The 13932-nt window shown below is 37.5% G+C and overlaps 1 protein-coding gene across 1 annotated transcript in view; it reads right to left on the bottom strand.

Annotated features, from left to right (window-relative positions):
* Nucleotides 1-3491: 3491 nt before the first annotated feature.
* Ptprd (protein tyrosine phosphatase receptor type D) overlaps nucleotides 3492-13932 on the bottom strand; it is a 366069-nt gene continuing 355628 nt past the window's right edge. The window contains 6 exon segments of the mRNA XM_035438957.1: nucleotides 3492-4210; nucleotides 6746-6881; nucleotides 9635-9789; nucleotides 13059-13108; nucleotides 13111-13158; nucleotides 13161-13182. Coding sequence (XP_035294848.1) covers nucleotides 4142-4210; nucleotides 6746-6881; nucleotides 9635-9789; nucleotides 13059-13108; nucleotides 13111-13158; nucleotides 13161-13182 — 480 coding nt within the window. The 3' untranslated portion in view covers nucleotides 3492-4141.

The raw sequence follows: 13932 nt of genomic DNA, 5'->3' as shown, positions 1-13932 counted from the left end.
CTATTACAATTTACTAATACTATGTGTCAGAGTAGTAATCCAAAACCAAGTGCTCTCTTATCCGTGTTTCTAAATGTTAAATAGGCTAATACCATGGAACTAATCAGCTGTATGTGAAGGAAAGCTATGGTTTCTCTCAACATTACACCGACATACACAATGAACATTCTACTCTAGACCTTTCACAGGGTTTGACATTGTCTATGGTCTCAACCATGAATAAAAACAATGCCACTTTCTTGACTATATGAATATGTGGAATCATTTCTCTGAACTTGTTTGCTCGGCAGTAGAAAGTGCTGACCTCAAGGGTAGACACTTGTGAGTAGCAGGTTCTTTGTAAATATAATTCTTGCCAGTACACAGGACCTAAGCAGATAGTCAGAAAAGAGGGAATAAGTAGTTTGAAAGTAGCATGCTTGGAGTGGATAAAAACAAAGGCCAGGGCTGCATAACACTGACATTTTTATTAGAATTCATTTGTAACAAATGGAACCTGTGTCAGCAAAGAACTGATTTTCATACAGACTTCTTTCGCCACCAATGTAACGAAGTAAGAAAATAAAAAGCACGCCTTTCATTCTGTAAAACACTTACGCGTACTACTAATTAGAGGTAATTGTATTTTTTAACAAGCCATTTTACAAGTTTTTTTTTTTTTTTGAGTTTTCAGTCTATGCATCCAAAACGAGAGCAAAGAACACAACTGTTATCTTTGTAAAGACACTCCAAGCTTGGATGGCAAAGCCATGTAACGGATGGATAGGATGGATCTGTAGCCTTCTGATCTCTGCTGGAGTATCAGGGCACCCATATACCCAATGGAAATCAAAACCCAAAAAGAAAAAAAAATGGGAAGGGGATTTTAAAATGACAAGAAAGACTGAAACAAAGCTAAACCAAAACTCAGCAGGAAAGAAAAAACCGTGTGTGCTACTATGCATTTTTCCTTTCCTGTTGTGATATGTTATCCACAGACACATAAATGAATTTCTGAAGCAGTTTCTTACAGATGGGTTCAAGTAATAACATTATTGGGTGTAGAATCAATAGGGCAGTGCATAGTACAAAGGTATAGAAAGTGCAAAGTTCCCTAGAGGCCCTTCCCTCCCCTGGCTGTCCTTGCCTTGTCTAACCATGCAAACCATTTTTAAAAAAGAGCTAAAATAAAGTTCTGTACAAATCACTTTTATATATTTGATATTTTACCATTGTAACTAATTACAAAATTATACATAACTACACATACATAGGTAAATAATAGCACCGTACTGGTTATGATGATGAAAAGAACTAGAAACTTGGATGTTTATGATAATGGCAGATAATGGTGTTTGCCTTGGAAATTAAACTTGAATGGTCATAGAGAAAAATACAGAGTGGAATGCACATCAATGACAGTGGGGAGTTAGTTCTAGGAACAGCTCCTGATTCTGAGAAGTGCCCGCCTCATCCTCCAATGGTATGTGTCCCATTCATGTTCTTTTGGTGATTCCTGTCATCTCTCCCTCTGCCATAAGGGCAGCTTTTGTTGCAGAGAGACAAACTGCTCACTGGCCAGTCATTCTGGTATGTGATATTCCATTAGATCCCACATGTCCAAAATGGCATGTCTAGATGATGCAATACCTGTCTGACTCCCTTTGTCTCACTAAAACAAAATCACAGCACTGAGCAACCTGGCACTTGGATAAATCTTCAGTGATACAAGTGAAAAGAAAACAACAGACCCACATAGTGCACATTCTTCTCTGGTTCCGATGTAGGTTAGAGAGTCTCATTCTGAGGTAGCCTTCTAGATTCTTTTTTTTTTTTTTTTTAGTGTTATATATATTTCTACTTTTTCTTTTTTTGTTCATTTTTTCATTTTTTTTTTTTACAAAAATGCTCAAATAAGATACTTGCAAGTGTTTGGTCTCTAGATTTTTATTCTGCTAATAATGGGAAAAATATGAAAACAAATACCCTTCCATGCAGAACATCATGAAGCTAAAATTCAACCAAAATATTATACCTGTATCAAAACTCTTTCAGAGTTCTTAGGACTTGGGGAGGGTACTTTAAAATCATATAGCTTGTGGCAAACTCATGCCACCATCCATGGCTTCCTATGGAAATGCTGTTGGAAGGTTTGGGGAGATACATACATATACAGATACATATACATATGTATATCTATCTATCTATCTAATTTATTGCCCCTTTCAGAAAACTCCTAATGGAATATCAAATATATCCCGAAGTTGTTTCCTTAAATAAGACTGGTGGTTACTGTATGCTCCAGAGCAGATTTAGAAGGGATTAGAAGTGAAACAAGTTGCTCTTCCTGATGTGACAATGACAAACGGAGAGGCCCTGATTTTCCAAGTGCTTTGGGCTTGTACAATCACTAACATCCCCCACTTGGCTGAAAACTAGGAATGCATATTATTCAAAGAGTTTATATACATGTGGTAAACAGATAATGCTTTAATTGAAAGAGTAACAGACGTGAACAACTAATGGAAATCAACCAAAAGGTAAAAACAAATGCTATTAAAATAGGCATCAATTATAAGGCACTCTAAATGCAGAAATAAAACCAAAGCAAACAGCCCAGCGCCTCCCAAGAACGCCACAGCTACGAGGAACAGCGCAGCGTCTCCCAGGGATGCTGCAGCCACAACATGTTTCTGACTGAAAAGAGTAACATGAGTTTGGCTTTGCCCCTGTTACATATCATAAATGCAAATTTCATAGCACATACTATAGACAATATATGATTGAATATACTTTTTTTAAAAACAACTTGATAGCTGATATATTACAACATTCTTCCCTCCTAAAGGGATATGCACTGACCTTTCCCACATGCACACCTCTTATATTTTTAACAATTGTTATTGCACTAGAGTGGTAGAAACATTGCCTTTTGTTGGAAGCCTGGCTAACAAAACAGTATTTGTGAATATGATCGGGTAGGTGGGGAATGCAGGGCAGGAAAGTCAGGGGTGAGATTTAATAATCAATGATGTGCACTCCTCAATTCCCTTTACAAATTAAAGTTTGGAAATATTAAAAATAACTTGGAAAAGATGGTTACAATCACTTTTTACACATTAAAAAAATTAAACCTTGGAAGAACTGAATGGCAGTTAAATCTTTGTGTGGACATACTGTTTCTATATATAGATAGATAGATAGATAGATAGATATCCTTAGATATCCTTAAAATATAGATATCTATCTATCTATCTATCTATATATAAATGTTAGCAGCAACTTTATACTTTGCGCTTCCCTGTTGATTCCAAAACAAAACTGAACAAAATTCCCCTTGAAGCTTGCAGAGAATGGGCACGTTCTCATCAGTTATTCCAAACAAATGTGTAAGTAATATCTGTTGAGACAGATACTGTAGATTGAGTGTTGCACAAAAATGTGCAAAGTTTCAAATTATTTGATATTTCTACAGTAAGATGTTACAGATAACCATTCTACAGCTTAAAAAAACCCTACAGTTCAGAAATAAAAAATGAAGAATTACATAACTTTGTAAATTTACCTTATCGAATGATACATTTGTTTTTTTGTTTTTTTTTTTAAAAAAAGTTTACACAGTTAGAAATGAAGCACAGGTCAGCAGAATCTTTTACAATACTAAAATGAAATCAAGGGCTTTCTTTTTAAACATCTCCACCCTTACCCCTAAAATGTTAAGTATGAGTGGCATGGGGAAAGGTGCGATGTTGAAGCAGAGTCCACCTTATAGTGAGAAGCCACACCAGCAAACGCTTTGTGCTGAACTGAGGCCCACAGGCAAGCTCTCTCTGTCCCTACCAAGCGATCTTGAACAAGATGGTAGTTCTTTGCTGTCATTTCTTCTTCCCTTTATTTTGAATCCTTGAGGTATCTGCAAATAAAATCCTTCAGATGCCTCCAAAGTCAGAGTTCTTGTTATTATTTTTCAGGTTAGATGATTAAACTGTGAATTCTTGGTCCACTTGGAAGAGTTTGTTTTTGTTTTTGTTTTGTAATAGTCCCACTAAGTGGCTGTTAGCTAGAAGTTAAGAAGGACTTCTCAAGTGCCCTGTATGGCTCAGAAGAGACTCCATGGATAGCGAAGGGCCTGTAGTAAAAATCCGGAAGGGGGCAGGGGTTTCTACGTTGCATAGTGATCAAAGCTGCCCAGGTATTCTAGTGCGGCTCGATAGCAGAACTGGTATTGATCCTGCAGGACACGGTGTGAAAGGGGAGAGATGAAGAAAATTGGCATTTTAATTAAAAATCAAAGCAGCAATGTAAAGAAAAAGTTGTATCTATAAGGCAGCAAAACTACCACTTTAGTTTAGTCTGATGACCAAGCAATAGTGAGCAAAGAACAATTAACCATGTGAGGGTTTTATTAACTTTACCAATCAACCTGGCTGATACAAGGCTCCTAATTCCAACACATAATACCTCCAGTGAATATTATCCTTCTTCTTCTGTATTACAGTATCTTTCCCAATGACCTAAGTATCTGTGATAATTTTTAGTTGGAATAAATGTAAATTTTTGTAAAGGCAATCTGGATTTATATTTTCTGGGTTGCTTTCAAAAAAAAAAACAAAAAAATAAAAACAGAAAAATGAGAAGCAGGCAAGATGGCTCACTGGTTAAAGGCACTTGCCTCCAGGTCTGAGGACCTGAGCTTGATCTCTGGGATCCAAATGACAGAATGAGAGAAATGACTTTCACAAGTTGTCCTCTGACCTACACACATGCTGTCTGTGGCATGTGCACTTTTGCTCCAACTCAAATAAAAGAAAAAAATGTACAAGAATCAGATCAGACATCAGACTCAATTTGAATTACCATCATGTCAGATAGACCCATGCAAATGACAGGGGCAGAAATATCCCATGTGTCTATGAGAAAGAAAGTTGTGCTGGGTAGCTTTATGTAAATTTGACACAAGTTAAAGTCATCTGCAAGGAGGGAACCTTAATTTAAAAAATGCTTCCATAAGATTGAGCTGTAGGCAACGTGTAGGACATTTTCATAATGCGTGATTGATGGGGAAGAGTCCAGCCCATTGTGGGTGAAGCCATCCTTGGACTCTTGGTCTTGGGTTCTATAAGAAAGCAGGCTGAGCAAGGCCAGTAAGCCAATAAGCAGCATGGTCCCTACATCAGCTCCTGCCTCTAGGTTCCTACCCTGATTTAGTTCCTGTTCTGACTTCCTTCAATGAGGAACAGTGTTGTAGAAGTGTAAGCCAAAAAAGACTTTCTCCCCAACTTGCTCCTGCAGGATGTTTTGTTGCAGTAATAAGAACCCTAACTAAGACAGAAGTTAAAGGTAGCTGTGTAGAAGTACACAATGGGGCCTTGGGCTTTCTGGCTTGTCTCCCCTGAGAATGGCTGCCCACATCCAAAATACATGCACCATTTGTCCTAAAATTCAGTGTGATTGCAAGGTGTCTGTTCTAGAAGACTCATACCAAAATAGAACTGCATGAAACATGCCTTTTCTCACACAAGGAAGGGCCCTGTCATATTGAAATAAATGGGAGCATTGTTGGGGAGATGGAAAAATTACAATTTACAGATAACCACAGGGATGAGAAAGAGTAGGATTTTCCCCATAAAAGAAACTTATTTTCAGTAGCCAATGGGGCTGAAAGTAGATAGCTTCTATTTTGCTTAAATGTGCATTTTTTCTACAATAAAAATGGTAATGCAAAATAAATGGAGTTTGCTTTTCTGTCTTGTCACAGTGAGTTGCTTGGCTAAGTGTTAAGGCTTTTTAAATGTCCAATTTCCCTCTGTCACCCCAACACGAATTATGTTTGTCAGGCTGACATAATGTTTTAAGTACTGCAAGCCAAATGCTTGTACTATTTTGAAATAAAAATCTGAAAGATATTGTAAATTGAAGAACACGTACAAATTGTATAATTTGGTAGATATTTGAGGAATATAAACATTGCCACTCTGATTCTCTAAATCATGAACTCATACTTAGACATGTACATATTAATTAGTGAAAAGAAAATGGCATTTTCAGGCTCCAAACATTTAATATGGCCAGTGGTATGGAATGGAATAAAAGCACCTAGTGTAAGCAAACAGAACAGTAAAAGTAGCTGTTGGAATATTACCTGCCAGACCCTGGCTTTTTATGTATCTACCTACAATTAGGTACGAGGTTTTCATTAACACACACACCACACACACACACACACACACACACACACACACACACACACCACACACACACACACAGAGAGAGAGAGAGAGAGAGAGAGAGAGAGAGAGAGAGAGAGAGAGAGAGAGAGAGCATATAAAATAGGTATTGTATAGGAAAAATATGCTAAAAATTTAATTGATTTCAACTTAATATAGAATCTTCTCAGCAACTTGAAGATTTTGATTTGGTCTGTACATTTAAAGAATGGGGCACTGTGGTTTTAAAATATTAAGTAAACAACTGGATGTTTTTCCCATAGTGGTCTTCTGTATTTTGCCAGTGTATTTTGTTTTTTTGGTTTTTTTTTTTTTTTTTTTTTTTTTTTTTTTTTTTTTTTTTTTTTTGAGACAGGGTTCCTCTGTGGCTTTGGAGGCTGTCCTGGAACTAGCTCTTGTAGACCAGGCTGGTCTGCAACTCATAGAGATCCTACTGCCTCTGCCTCCAGAGTGCTGGGATTAAAGGCGTGCGCCACCACCACCCGGCTTTTTGTTTAAGGATTTAGGGTTTTGGAAGGTGATACCAAATGTTTTCTTACCTCTGTTTGTACCATGGCTGGTCGCTGTGTTCTTAACATTTTGACTGTCTGGAAGATATCTACAACCCCTTCATATCTCATTCTTTCCAAAACAATACTCAGTGTTATAAAGACTCCAGTTCTTCCAACGCCAGCACTGTTGTAAGAACAAAGGCAACATGAGTAACGTGGTCATAGTCTTGACCTCATTTGCTTTGGAAGCAGACATTCTACTACCAGCTTCCAAATTCCCCATTTCTCCACAAGCATATTCGAGACAAAGTGATAATTCTTTTACTACACGAGTGTAAGTAATTAGGATTGGGTCTTATTAAATAGAATGCATTTCTATAACACAGTGTAACACCAGTTGAACAGGTCAAGAAATAATATTATAAAATCAATATAGAAAAGGATGAACAGATAAAATATTCCTGTACTCTTCATGTAGATCCTGAAATTTAAGACTTTGCCTTTATGTAAACTATGAGATATATTAGAACAAGGTGGAACACATCATGATGATTCCCCCTTTCTTATACATATTCATGAAGGATATGTCATTATCTAAAAAGGTAACAAGTGTGCATCAAGGCTTAGAGAATACTTCACTATTGACATTGTGTTGGGTATGAAAAAATAGATTCTATAACAGTCTTTTTAATGGCATGCTTTTTCTCCTAGCCTTTGAGAAACTATGAATATCCTACGTGCATTGATTCTAGAAATATCCCACTATACTTCAATTCCAGGAAAGCTATAAAATTTCAACAGATTCTGAAAAGGACCTTTGACTGTACTGCTAAGAGCCAACGAGCTCTGCACTGAACTGCTTATTTTCAGGTGATCAGCAGGTAAAATATCCCAAATTTCTTGCTACTTTTCAGCAAATTTTTGAGTTTTTTTCTGTTCCCATTGATATTTTAAGATAATTCCAGAATCTTCACAGCAGCCAGGAAGAAAACTAATTGATAGCTCTTGTACTCTTAAGAAGTGACATCTGGGGCTTTAGGTAACGAGAACACTGAATAATCTGAAAAAAAAATATCCTTTACATTTTTGGAGCTTAATTAAAAGGAGTGTGAGGAGGTTGGGCACAGAATGTAGAAAACAGATGGATTCATTTACTACAGGATGGAGCTGACAGGCATATATAAATAGTGTGTGCTTCTACAAACTGCAATTTCTCATGAATCTAAGGACTAATGCTAAGTGAGGCTTTTAATCAATGGGGAATTGTTAAAAAGGAGCTGAAGTTATTCAGCCCCAACAACAGCCAAGGGATCTTGCAGATCCCTTCAGCTCTGTGAGTCCCATACCATGAGGGTCTCTGAATTGTGACAATTTTGTCCAATCATCCAGATATTTTAGGATGTGTCTTACTTTGACTTGGTTAATCAAATATAACCCCCCCCAAACAAAAACATAAGGGTTTCTGGATTTCTACTAAGAATTTTCGAGAAAAGAACATTCATCTGCCTCATTAACTTCTAACTTTATTGAAGTTAATATTACATGTTCATTTTACATGACAGAAATAAGTGTTATTCCAGGGCATTCAAAAATAAGAAAAATATGTATCTAGAAGACTTTGAAATGTAATGAGATATGTGAATATACATGCATATAACATGGGAACCTTTGTATTAAGGGGTTTCTCAGTCATTGTCTAAAAACAACCCCAAAGCAAAGTAACACACGGCTTAAGCTTAAATTATGAATATCACACATATTCTTTCCTTAGAAGTCATACTGAGAAAGTCTGAATTAAGTGGAGAAATCATGTGCTAATATCAAAAAAAAAAAAAAAACCAAACACAAAAACCAAAAAACTGGATGTTTCAACTCTAGTTTATAATATCAACTTTAAATCCTGGAGACCATACATCACATCCTATCTGTTCTTTAGTTGAATGTAGCAAGGGATTTTGACAGCATAAGACAAATGTTTGCAAGTCTGAGAAATAAAGCATTGTTAGAAATGATCACAGAGACCTGAAGAGAAAACAGGAGCTCAGTGTTATACATGTTCGTAAAAGTACAGATCCAGGACAAGAGTGTGACGGCTATGTCTAATTTTTCCATTTTGATGTCTTGCTTCCTATGGTATTAAAAACAATTGTTTTGAAAGTACCAGGCTTTTCATACATAAATGCTTTCAAGATTGACTATAGATATATTAAAAACTGAAACTTCAAACTTTCAGGATCCTGAAATATGGTAGTTTAAAAAGAGGGAGGTGAATTCCTATTACTATGTCTGGAACATACAGCAACTTCCATGTGCACTAAATTTATGGTGGATGTCTAAAGCGTTCACTTAGTATTTCTATTAACTTCAGTGACTTAAATTACAAAATGCTCTAGAAACTGTTGGAAATAATTAAATTGAAGGTGCTTCATTTTCTGATATAGCAACAATTTTCAAGCAAATTGCATTTTGAACTGAGGCACCATACTAATCACTTATTGACTTGCAGGAATTAGTATTGCTATTAAGGCTTGGCAGCTATTCACAGTTCTTTGCAGAGATAAAGGGAAAGATACAGAAAGGCAGTTGTCAGTGCAGCTACACAGAAAGAAAGCAAACACTGACACTGCTATACATTATTGTTAGGGGACATGCCTACAATCTTGGCGACAAAAAAAAAAAAAAAACTGGTTTCTTGTTTTGTTTTGTTTTTAACAAGGGATCAATTTGGGGGATAAAACATTTAATTCTTTTCATTTTATGGAAAGCAAAAGAACCAAATCTTTACTTCATGCTTCATAGGATGTTCTGAAAATAAATTTCAATTATACAGATTTATTCTAACAAGCTTGTACATAAAGTAAATAAAGAACAGCCATTTTCAAAGCTTCCTAGCATTAATTCTAAATGTCTAGTTAGCATTAGTGACTCCCTGCTCACCTGCAATGCACCGAAATGGGTCCATCTTGGCCAAACTGCTCCTTTGTTTTATGGACTTGGCCGATGAAGTCAATAAATCCTTCTCCAGACTTTGGCACTCCTTGTTCTGGCCAGTCAGTGAACTGGAACTGCCTCACTGTTCGGGACTGGCCGTCCTTTAGAGGGGAAGCCACATAACCAGCCATGAAGCAGCATGCCAGGAGAATTCAGCAAGGACACAAACCACAAGAGCATTCAGGATTTTTCCGCAAAAAAATGAAAAGAGAAGGAAAACATTAGGAACATGTCCAGAGAAACTTAGTTATGTGTGTGGATTATCTACTGCTAACAATGTCAACATTTAGATACATTTAAATTACAAATGTATTTGAGTTATCTTCTTCAGAAGTACTTCTGAGCCTCAAAGTTTAAATTTTAAATCAATACATTCATATAAGTCCCTCCCAAATCATATATACTCTACTTCAATCTAATAATTTCTCCAAATTGAAAGGAGCATGCAACCATGGCATCTACATCAGAGGCTTGTTGTTGTTACAATGATTTCACATCAGCCATGTATGCTGATTTCTAGCACTGTAAATGACAAATGGCAACATTCAAAGAAGCTAATATAAACCAGGTAGCTGTTGTTGACCTGGCCACCTCACATGTCTCTGAGGTAAGCACTTTCTAGCCACGTGTGAGTCACCACCATGAACCATGTCAAATGATGATTAAATTTCAGCTTAAGGACACTGTGTCAGTTTGTTTTGGTCAACTTGACACAAACCAGAGTCTCTGGGAAAGGTAGCCCTGATTAGGGAATTGTTTCTATCAGATTGTCTTGTATGCACATATGTGGGCATTTTCTTGATTAATGATTTATATGGGAGGCTGCAGCCAAAAGTAGCAGTGTTACCCCAGACAGGTGCCCCTGGGTGGTACAAGAAATCAAGCTGAGTGAGCCATGGAGAGCGACACAGTAAGTAGTGCTCCTCCATGGTCTCTGCTTCAGGTCCTGCTTCCAGGTTCCTGCTTTGAGCTCTTTCCCTGGTTCCCTTGATGAGGAACCTGTAAATCAAATAAGTCCTTACTTCCAAGTTGCTTTTGGTCAGTGTTTTATCACAGGAATAGAAAAGGAAACTAATACAGAGAGAATCCCAGGGTATTATTTGCAAGTATCTCCCCTGCTCCCTTTTTTCTCCCAAAAGGTATCCTCTTGACTGGCCTCAAAAATTAAGTAGTCCACACAGATAGCCCTAAACTTATATGAAAACAAGCCATATCTAAAACATGATAATTCAAAAAAGAAATAGGTGAACTCCATTTACTATAATGTTTTATATACACAGCAACTACCAGAAGTACTAAATTAATGATGGATGTCTAAGGCATTTGCTTGGTATTTCTATTAACTACTTTTCTAAAGAGAATATATATATATATCTCAACTTCAAACTCAAGAAGAACTATTTAAAGAAGATAAGGCATGGAGTACTTTCAGACTCTTTCTGGGATTGTTTGGAAGTACAACAGCAGAAGCGAACCTTTGCTCATCCTTACAGGAATTCTTGCTGATACCCACCCGGGGAAGCTTAGCTAGACTCATGTCTGTTGGCACTGATCTCATTTGAAGAGGCGCTCCCAGTGGCTTCCTGCTTCCCTTTCTTGGCAACTAATCTTTCCTTCTAAGTTTCTTTTGTACCTAGGAATGCTTGTTTCTAAGATTTGTAGAAATAACCCAATCACAGGCAATTGAAAAGAGAGGTGGCTCCACTCAGGATGACCACAAATCATGTGCTCTAGTAGTACAGTAGATTCTTGAGGAGAGAACAGAGGATCACACCATCTTTGAGAGAATACAGAGGAACACAGAAAGTATTTGGTGACATCACCAGCTCCTAGTTGTTGACTATGGAAGCCTTACTTATTCCCACCTTTTCCTGGGAAAGGTTAGGAGGGCACAGGGAAGAAAGTCACAGACTGAGTGAATTTTCTTCTGAGTGTCCTGAAGATTTGACTTTTGACCATAGTCACTTGTGATGTAAAGAACAGGTCATATGCACAAACACTATTTGAAGAAACCACCTGCTTTTTAAAGGTTAGTTGCTTAACAGTAGTGTATTCTCAAATGCTTACTGGCTTTCTGAACTCAGAAGTTGAGATGAGAGGCATACTGGGAGCAAACACAACAAGGCTCTGGCATTGTTTAAAGAGAGACTTTAAAACAATGTGAGCAAGTTCTGCTTTAATCTTTCTCCCTCCATGTGATTAGGTTTAACTTGGAGCGAGGTAAATGTGTTCACTTTCGGTTAAACCTTCATTTTCTTTTCTATTACCAGAAATAGCTAGGAAATTTACTTTCCAGTAACTTAGGTGTTTGACTCACACAGTAGCAATACTGGCAGGCATCAGGGCATGCTTACTTGGACAATTACAAAATGAGATCTTGAAACATAATAGCTTCCTCTATGTGGTCGCATTTGGAGTAATTAATACATTACACTTCCTCGGATTATCAAGTCTATCACCTGAGCCAATCCTTCTGTGAATCATAGTCTCTTTGTCTAGGTTTCTGTCCCTTTCACTGTCACAGCCAGGGAGAGGCTTTAGGGATTAGCAGACAAACTTGAGCTGAGTGAAAGCAGCTCTCCTAAAAAAACAATGGATCAACTACACACTGCTCCCCCCACCCCAGAGTTTTAGTCAACCCACCCACTATCACAGTTCCAAAAATAAAGCAGGGCTTTGAGCTGACCTGGCCTCCCCTAAGATGTGTTTGCAATCACGGTTTGAGAATTTCTAATGGCAAATATATTAAAGTTTATGCATACAATCGCTTACATCAGGGCTGGACCTTGGACTCAGCAATCTTTATAAGAAATGCAGAATGAAAATTAGCCAGCAAGGGTTGTCAGTTCACAGTTTTCATGGACAGACACATTAGCACATGGAGGAATAAACCATGCCAGGAAGCAAATTAGAATGTGCAAGGCTTGTCAGAAGCTTCCAAGGAATGCCATTTGCTCTGCAGTTTGAAAGTGATACCAAATTAACCTACAAGCCCATATGACCTCAAGGGCTGTACAAACAACAACATATTTACAGCCTGGAGTAATGAAGAAATCAAAAACTCTCCAATGAGAATGTGCTGAGAAGGTGAACTTAAGTGCAGCCAACCACTCCATAAATGCTTCCCAACACAGGCAGTCACCAAGAAAGTACCCCAAAGCTGGCCTTCCAGGTGGTACATTTGAAGGGAAGCCAACCCAGGGTTTATGAGAACATTTCCCAGACAGAGGCAAAGTTACAGACTCTTTTCCTCTAAAGTCATCCATAATGGGTGATTTCTTTTCCTTTTGAGAATGGTTATTTGGCAAAGGTTTCTTCCAGGGAAGTATACTTCACCCTAATTTCTGGCTAATGGTCCAGTTGAACTTACCCTGGCATCTGTGACCTTGAATTCCCTCAGGATATACTGAGGCATGTTGTTTCAGCCATTGGATCCACAACAATAAACTAGTATCTTGCAGATCGTTCTGTGGCCAGTAAACATGACATTTCTCCTAAAAGGAGAGATTAATGTTACTCTAGGGTGCTAACAAAACATTGCCTATCTAAATTTGTTCTCTTCTTAATACATTTCTAAAATCAAGGCAATTTCAATTGCATGCACCTATTCTTTTGAACCCCTAGCCTAAAGACAGGCAAATTATCTGGTGTTATGATTTGTTCTTTTTTTTTTTTTTTCAAAAAACATAGCACAGAGTCTGGCAAAACATACCTCCTTATTCCCACCAGTTGAACTGCATGTTTCAATTGGGACTGTGAATTATTTAAATAATTACATAAGTCCTTGGGCAATGCTCTCCATTTTGGTCTGTATTATATCAGCACATTTCTTTTAGACCATTGCGGTTTATACTTAGGAAATCACCAAGGATGAAGCAGAAGGAAGCCTGTGCATTGATCTAGTTCCATCTTAGCTGTTAACCGAGGAGTTGGGGTCCCGGGAGTTCTGGTGACTTTTATTGTTAGCCTTGCAGAATCAGCAAGCCATATTAAGACAAGGATAACTTCTTGGCCTTATATCTTTTTGCTTTCTAAATGAGCTCTAAAAATTGGTTTTTAGCCATAGTCTATATGTAATTTATAAAAAGAAGAGACAGAATGAGACTATCTCCAACAGCATGACAAACATGCTCTCAGGTGCTATACCTGGTGTCGGGGTGGTGGGGTTTCAAGTATCTGGGATGTTACTTTATGTGTACTTCACAATAATGATTTTTAAAAAAAACAGATTTGCACTTTAGAAA

This window comes from Cricetulus griseus, chromosome 2 (genome assembly GCF_003668045.3).
Source record: "Cricetulus griseus strain 17A/GY chromosome 2, alternate assembly CriGri-PICRH-1.0, whole genome shotgun sequence".
Taxonomy (NCBI): Eukaryota; Metazoa; Chordata; class Mammalia; order Rodentia; family Cricetidae; genus Cricetulus; species Cricetulus griseus.
Note: the sequence above shows the minus strand (reverse complement) of the source record. Positions and strands in the feature narration are given on the sequence as shown.